This window comes from Elephantulus edwardii, unplaced genomic scaffold (assembly GCF_000299155.1).
Source record: "Elephantulus edwardii isolate Elephantulus edwardi_28Jun2011 unplaced genomic scaffold, EleEdw1.0 scaffold00044, whole genome shotgun sequence".
Classification (NCBI taxonomy): domain Eukaryota; kingdom Metazoa; phylum Chordata; class Mammalia; order Macroscelidea; family Macroscelididae; genus Elephantulus; species Elephantulus edwardii.
In genome coordinates this window covers 7,374,676-7,382,669 of record NW_006399794.1, presented here as the reverse complement: position 1 = coordinate 7,382,669, position 7,994 = coordinate 7,374,676, and the positions used below count along the sequence as shown (strand labels likewise).

At 40.1% G+C, this 7,994-nt stretch overlaps 1 protein-coding gene across 1 annotated transcript in view; it reads right to left on the bottom strand.

The window, feature by feature from the left end:
* Positions 1-4,884: 4,884 nt before the first annotated feature.
* OVCH2 (ovochymase 2) overlaps positions 4,885-7,994 on the bottom strand; it is a 23,566-nt gene continuing 20,456 nt past the window's right edge. The window contains 3 exon segments of the mRNA XM_006903591.1: positions 4,885-5,042; positions 6,743-6,818; positions 7,114-7,304. Of these exon segments, the coding sequence (XP_006903653.1) occupies positions 4,885-5,042; positions 6,743-6,818; positions 7,114-7,304 (425 nt within the window).

Here is a 7,994-nt window from a genome sequence, read left to right as displayed (position 1 = left end):
GTGCGATTGGCACAGGATAGAGCAGAGTTTAGTGATGTTGTACATAGGGTCACTATTAGTAGCAAGCGACTCTCTGCACATAACAACAACAACAACAACAAACAACATATTATCAGACTCCATTACATTTATGAACAGAAAACACTCATATAGAGTGTGCTCTGCCTCAGGCTCTATTTGAAATGTTTTGTGTACATTGTCTAATTTAATCTTTACAATGTTATATTCCTCATTTGTAAAATGTATGACACAGATTAAATAATTCATCCACAGTTGCTATGCAGTTACCAAAACAGGTTTAAAACTTAAATCCAGGCAACTTGTCCCACAATTCATATATTTAATCACTTTCCCTACTAACTCTAAGCACATATGGCTGATAAATTTTACCTCTTCTGAAACTTCTCATATGAATAAATTCTATCAGTTCCAATACATGCATGCTTTTTAAAAATTTTCAAGTGTATGTTTAGAAATCATACTGACTTTGCATAAAATAATTCAGACATTTTCATTTATAACATTGTCATTGATTACATGCTGATTTGGAAGGGTTTCCCTTTATGTAATCATATTATAGCTATAGATTTGCCCAAGATTTCCAAATAATAATGATTTTACATGATGTAGATGATAGTATACTTGTTCGTTCTATTTTAAATGAGAACACTATTGTTTATTTCATTGTATTTGATATTTACTCTTACACCCTCTGCCCTCGAGTTGATTCTGACTCAACTACTTTATGGAGCAAGTAATGATTTTTCTTTAATTTTGCATTTCAATGTCTATTTTAGTTAGTAAATTTCTGTGGGGCATGGTTGATGTCTACCTTAACATCATATATCTTTTTTTTTAGAAACTGACTTCCACTTTAATTTATTCTGGATCTTGCCACATCATCCTACTGATAAGGAGAGGAGCAAATGGGGGGGAGGGGGAGGGGTTTGTGTGGGGAGAAGGGTGCAACAATGAATGAATGGAATCCCCAAATCTCTGTAGATGTTCATTGAAATGAAAAATAAACAACCTAAATTTAAAAAAAAAAATTATAAAGTTCCTCTCCTAAGTAATGCTGTGCTCTGCACCTAGTGTTCTCCAAGACATGGAGCACAGTGTGAAAGGGACAGAATCTGCATGAGCACACAGGGAGTTTCCAGTCTGGGAACACAGGTTGCCTATGAAAGTGGTGAATGGAGATACGCTCTCCTGCTGTTCAGTTGGAACCGACTCACAGCACCATCCAGTAGGTTTGTGAGGCTGGAATCGCACGGGAGAAGATTGCTTATCTTTCTCCTCGAGAACGCTGGAGGATTTGAAGCACCAAAGAAGTGCTCCTGTTGGGTTAGCAGCACACCTTCCAGTTGACTGGCCCCCAGATCTCCTTCATGAATAACAATATGAACAGTAGCTCACAGCAGACTTTGATAGATAGGCGAGGTGATGGCTGAATAGTTTGTGACTAACCACCTTAAACCATCTATCTGCCAGCACCCCATTCTCTTGTCAAGGTTTCCTTACTGATTGGCGAAGCAGTGAGCAGCAGTGACCATCCAGGTCTTTCCAATGATGGGCCCTCCACAGAGATGCTCGTTGGCAATCCGCAGGCTAACCTGCCATGGCCAGGAGCCAGCTGAGGCTTCCTTGACTCCCACAGTCCAGCTGGAAAGACACCTGGGAGTAGGGGAAGTGACTCCACAGAGGTCACCTGAGACTTATCTCTGGGCTTTCCTCACTATCAAGCCTAGATAACAATCTCCAAATTATCTCCTTGGTGCCAGGTACTCTACTACCTACCTAAGAACAGTGAGACACACTTGACTGGATTCCTAAACACTCTCTGAGTGGGTGTTCTGTGGATTTCAGACTTTTTTAGTCACATCCATTGTTGTTATGTGCCATCGACTTGCCAGCAAGTCTCTGAACTCTGTCCTATCCTGAGCCAGTCTCACTGTCTCCAACACACTTAACCTCATTATCTTGGTTACTGTGACAATCCGTCTCATTCAGGTTCTTCCTCTCTTGCACTGTCGCTCCACCCTTTCAGGTATGATGTCTTTCTCCAAGGACTGACCACCTGCCCTAAGTATGTAAGATGGAGCTACATGTTTCATCTCCTCCAGGACAAACCCATTTGTTTTCTTGGCCCCCCATGTAATGTTCAACACTGTTCTTCAACACCACAACACAGAAGCATTGATCCTCCTTCTGTCATCCTTAGTCATTGTTCAGCTCTCTGATGCATAGCAAGCAGTAGCAAAGACCATGGACTGGATTAGGCACACCTTAGTCTCCAGACTGACAACTGTGCTCTTTAGCACTCTGGAGAGGTCCCTGACAGCAGATTTTCCCAGTGCAATTTGTCTCTTGATTTCCTGACTGCTGGTGCCAAGACTGTTGATTGTGGAACCAAGCAAGAGGAAACTGTTTACAGTCTCAATCTCCTCTCCATTTATCATGGTGCTGCCAATTTACCTAGTGGTAAGAATCTTTGTTGTCTTTTTTTTTTTAAAGAAAATGTTACTTTAATTGTGATTTTAACAAACATCTACGGAAAAGTTAGATTTTCATTCATTTATTGTTACACATTATACCCCTTTGCCCTTTCTTCCTCCTCCCCCAATTCACTTTAAAAAAAAATTCCTTCATTGTTGCTCAATTACCTACCTCCCCCTCCCCAGTAGCCTTTGTAATGATATATCTCTTATTCTGCTCTATTGTCATATGTATGATGCCTAATCGTATATTCATTTTAGACAGTTGTTTCTTTCATCTGTTCCAATGCAGTGTTCTTATCCTATTCTCTTCCCAACTCCCTATGTCAGCTTTATAACAGTGGTGCTATGCAGTATTTTTCCTTTTGTGACTGAGATATTTCACTCAGCATGATGTGCTGCTGGGTCCCCCATGTTGTGTAATGTTTTGCAAGTTTTCTTGATGTTGAGCTTCAATCCATATTAAAGATTGTAGTCTTTGACCTTCTACAGTGAACACTTCAGGCCGTCCTCATTTTTGGCAAGCAAGGTTGCATAACATAAGCTGTTGATGAATCTTCCTTCAATTCTGATGCCACATTCCCCCTCATAAAGCCCAACCTCCCAAATGATCTGTTCTGCCTATAGATTTACAAGGTATGGGGACAAAACGCATCCCTGATGCACTCCTTTCCCAACTTTAAACCATGCAGTTTTTTTCCTTGCTTTGTTCTGATGACTACTTCCTAGTCTGTGTTTAGGTTTCACATGAGCACAATCAGGTGTTCTGATTTTTCCTCAATGACATTTTCCTCAATGTCAGCCACAATTTGTTGTGATCCATGCAGTTAAATGCCTTTGAATAATCAATGAAACAAAAAAAGGCATTATTCTGGTACTCTCTGTGTTCCCCAAGATCCATCTGATACTGGCTATGATATCCCTAAATGCCATGGCCTGTTCTAAACCCAGCTTGTATTTTTGGTAGTTCTCTGTTGACTTTCACTCCCAGTTTTTTGTTGTTTTTTTCTTTTAATAATCTTCAACAGAATTTTGCTTATTAGTGATATTGTTTGATAATTTCTACACTCTATTGGATTGTCTTTTTTTATTTTTTAAATGGGAATAAAGATGGATCTCTTCCAGTCAGTTGGCCATGTAGCTGCCCTCCAGATTTCTTGGCACAATCTGATGAGCACATCCAGGGCAGCATCTGTTTGTTGAAATATGTTAATTGGTATTCTATTAATTCCTGGGGTGCTTTTTTTTTCTACTTTTTGCCAATTTCTTGACAGTTTCTTCAGAGCAGTTTGAGCTTCCTCCTTCATCACCATTGCCTCCTGATCATAGGTTGTTTAATGATATTCTGCTGCTAATAAATATACTGATTGTATTTCTTGGTGGAACCGTGGCCCACATACCCTTTATTATAATGACTGGTCACATTTCCCAGACCTGCTTACCAGAAACATTAGTTTCTTCAGATAGTCTATCCAAAATATTCTGCAGAAGAATTGATTCATCTTCTGATGTAGAAATGTTTACATCTAGGTGTAAGCATAACACAATTGATCAGCTTCCCAAAAGAAGGTCAGGGTTGCAGAATTAACAATGAGTGATTTATGGTGATTTTCTTGAAATATGGGACAATTCAGTCATCTGGAGTCTCTGAGTATTTTATTGCAGCATGGACATTTTAAGTATAACCTGACTTTGCTATTAGCAATGGTGTAGTTCTTAAACAGCTTAAGCACAGGTAAGTGACTTCATGGAATTTGGAGTAGGGACAGCAAAACGACACAACCAAGCTGGTTCAAATCAAGACCAGACAAGACATTGTCAAGTGCTGGGTAAATTCATTTTGTCATGTGTTGTTGTTGATATGTGCCGTTGAGTCACCTGTGACTGAGAGTGACCCTGCGTACACAACAGCCCTAAACCCTGCCCTATCTATTCCTTGCCAATCTTATTGGCTCTGAAACACTGACCATTTAGGGAATGTTAATCCAGTTTCATGAGAGTGCTCACGGCCTAGTGGTAAGAAGTGTGCTGCAGTCCTGAAGGCATGTAGTTCAAATCTACCAGTTGCTCCATGGGAGAAAAGTGGGCAGTCTCCTCCTGTGCAATTAAAACTGCCTCTGAAAACCTGCTGAAGACTTAGCTATGGGTCAGTTCTGCCTGGACTGTACACAACAACAAACAACAATATTGGCCTGCTCCACCCAGAGTGCTCTGTGGGTCTTCAGTATTTTTTTTGTTTAATGGCTCTTTGAATTTGCCTCTCTTTCTTCCTACTCCACAGTGTAGAGGAGAAAATAGTGGAGATGAGAAACATAGACAAGTTTGGTTGGAGGTGGTGCAAGGGAATTAGAAGAAAGTGGAGCTAATCTCTTTTTACCCTTTCTCAAGATCAAGCTGGAACCATAGGATGTGGGGCTGCCCAGGGATAAAATCCTATGCCATTCTTCCTCTCCACATCCTGGTACACTGGCACACAGTCTGAAGTGCAGTCTCCATTTCCTTAGATTTCTAGACTCTGAAATGAAAGCAGAAAAGATTCAACATTGTCTCAAGAGTAAACAATATGAATGAGCTACCTGACTTTGATCATGCAGAAGAATTCAAGATTGTTCAACTTGTTCTGAAAGGTGCCCCCAAGAGAGAAAATTAGTCCGTATTCTGGATCCTCTTCAAATAGTCTTGATTCATGAGTGGGATAAAATACTGAGGAAATGATGTTGTATCATAGCTTCTCAAAACCTCTAAGCTACAAAATATGAGCAGAATTGAGGAACTGTGCAAATGTCAGTGCACATTCGATATTCCTAGTGATGCTCACTGGACTAACGCACTGGCTCCCCTTTGCTCACTGACTCTGTCCTTTGCTTGGAAGGCTGCCTGACAATTTGGGCTGTTTGTCATTAGCTGTTTTTACAAGTGCTTTGTTAGCAATCTAGTAAGAAAGAAAATAACTTGTTTCTAGAAAGGACTTGTGAAGTGCCATCGGGCTGATCCATCTCTCGTGATGGCCCTACAGTCAGTAGAACAAAACTCTACTTGATCCTATGCCACCCTCACAATCTCTGCTATGTCTTAAACCCATTGTTGAAGACGTTTCCCCACATTTTCGGTTGTAGCACATCAGCAAATTGGCAATCCTTCATTGAGGAGCTTTACTCCATCCACATCATTAAAGTAGATGCTACTTTGAGAAGACGGCACTTCCTCAGTCGTATTTTGAGTGCTTTTAGAGTGCTTGCTTCATTTCCCAGTACTATTTATCAATCTTCCACTGTTATTGTAGGATTTTCAAGGGTCCATTATCTCAGAAACAGATGGCTAGTCCTGCTTCTTAGTTTGTCTGGGTCTCGACACTTCTTTGAAACTTGTTCACCATTGTTGACCCTTCTGGTATGTGGAAAACCCAGTGGCTCAGTTTCCAGCATCATAGCAAACGTGTTACCACAGTTACTACATGTTACCCCAGCTGACAGTTCTGACTTAGGGATACTCAGTCATATTTTGAAAGCTGTAAATCTTTAGAGGAGGAGACTGCTCATCTTTTTCCCTTGGCTGAGGCTGGTGAATTCACTTCTGACGTTTGAGTTGGGAGCCCTAGGCCACACAGATAAATCACGTACAAAGATCAGGCAGCACACACCAAAAGAGCACAAGTGCCACCTAGTGGGTAGCGTGGGTGGTTGCAGGGAAAGATAGGCTGTCGATTATTCAGCAGCCACTCTGAGCCAGGCGGTTGGAATTCACCAACTGCTCCATAGGAGGAAAATGAGCAGGCACTTGCCTCCTGTGCAATTTGCTGTCTCTGGAAACCCACTGGAAGTCAGCTATGAGTCTATTCCAACTCGGTGGTACACAATAACAATTACTCAGAAAGTATTTTCTAGGGGAGTGCTGGTGGCCTAGTGGTAAGAAGTTGTGTTGCCAACCCAAAGGCAAGTGGTTTGAATCCATCAGCTGGAGGAAAATGGGCACTCTTCTGTGTTATTTACAGCCTCTGAAAACCTACTATAGGATCAGCTATGAGTCAGTTACGATTTTACAACACACATTTACTGAGTTTCAAGACTCCATGGGAACTTTTTTCCCTCCAATGGAGAATCTTACAGGCTAAACTGTGTTCTGGGTACTAAAAACGGAATAGTGAATCAGGGAAAAAAACTCCTTTTGTCCTCTTGGTGCTTCACTTGTTTGTGAAAATAGCAATAGCAAAGTAAGAGTAACTCAAGTTTGTACCTTAATTACATAACATTCTGGGGCTTGAAAGATCCAGTTACCGTTAGCCATGTTACTGTAGTTTGCAGGATAGTGAAGACTGTATGAAGCCTTTTTCAAAAAGGGATAACTAAGGTACCACAACCTAAATCTGCAAAACAAGGGAAAACATCCAGACAAATTGTATCACCCCAGCAGCAAAGAGAAATCTTCCCTCCTCTCTCCTATAAATGGTGCATGAAATGGCTCTTCATGCCGAACCAGCAAGAAGGGAGAGGACTATGCACCAGTTTTCCAGAAGTCATTAAGCTCTCTCAGTAATCCTGAATGTGCAATGAGCATAGTAGACTTTGCATCAACTATAGAAACCACTGGGTCTTGAGTTAGAATTTCTGCCCTTTTATACAAATCTCATAGTACCTGAAGTTTTACAAAAGGCTTGGCTGGTATGTGGTGAAAAGAAATAATTTTTGCCAGGAAAATAGTTTGTTTTAAGAGTTTTATAAGTGAATTTAAATCCAGTAGCATAGTCTGTGCTATCAGAGATGAATTTCAACTTTATAGAGTTGAAGCCAATTCAAACAGATGAATAGAGATTTTTTCACAGAATTTTCCTGAAACAATGAGAAGAAATATTTTAGAATCCAAAAAAATTGTATTCATTAAAAGATTAAGAACTGACCTTACATGATTCTTTAGGATTATGTAAAAGAAGGTTTTTCAGCTTCAACATTATTGACATTTAGAACCAGAGCATTCTTTATGTTCAGGTTGAATTATATACTGTAGTATGTTTAATACAGTTTCTGGACTGTACCTACTAGATATCCAGTTGTGACCACTCAAAATGCTTCTAAGACCTTACCAAATATTTCCTGGGAGCAAAATCAACTCTAGTTGAGAACCACCAGAAACTCTACTCCATTTCTATTTTTAATACAAGGCATTCTTATCTCTACCTCTTGGTTATCTTATTAGCAATTTTCTTTGCTGTTTGATGAGGTAAGTAAAGCTCATTCCCAAGCTTGAATAGCAGCATCCTGCTTCTCTTTAGGGGACAAAATTGCCTCAGCTGAGAACTAGGCAATCTATGCTGTTAGTGTGATGGATCTTGCCAGTACAATAAAGATGTAAGTGGTGAAAACATATGACCAGATGAGATAGCTTCAATTAAAGGTATATTTAAGAAAGTCGAAGACGACATTCAGATGGCTAACAAACACATGAAGAAATGCTCAAAATCCCTAGCCCTAAGAGAGATGCAAATTAAAACAACTATGAGATATC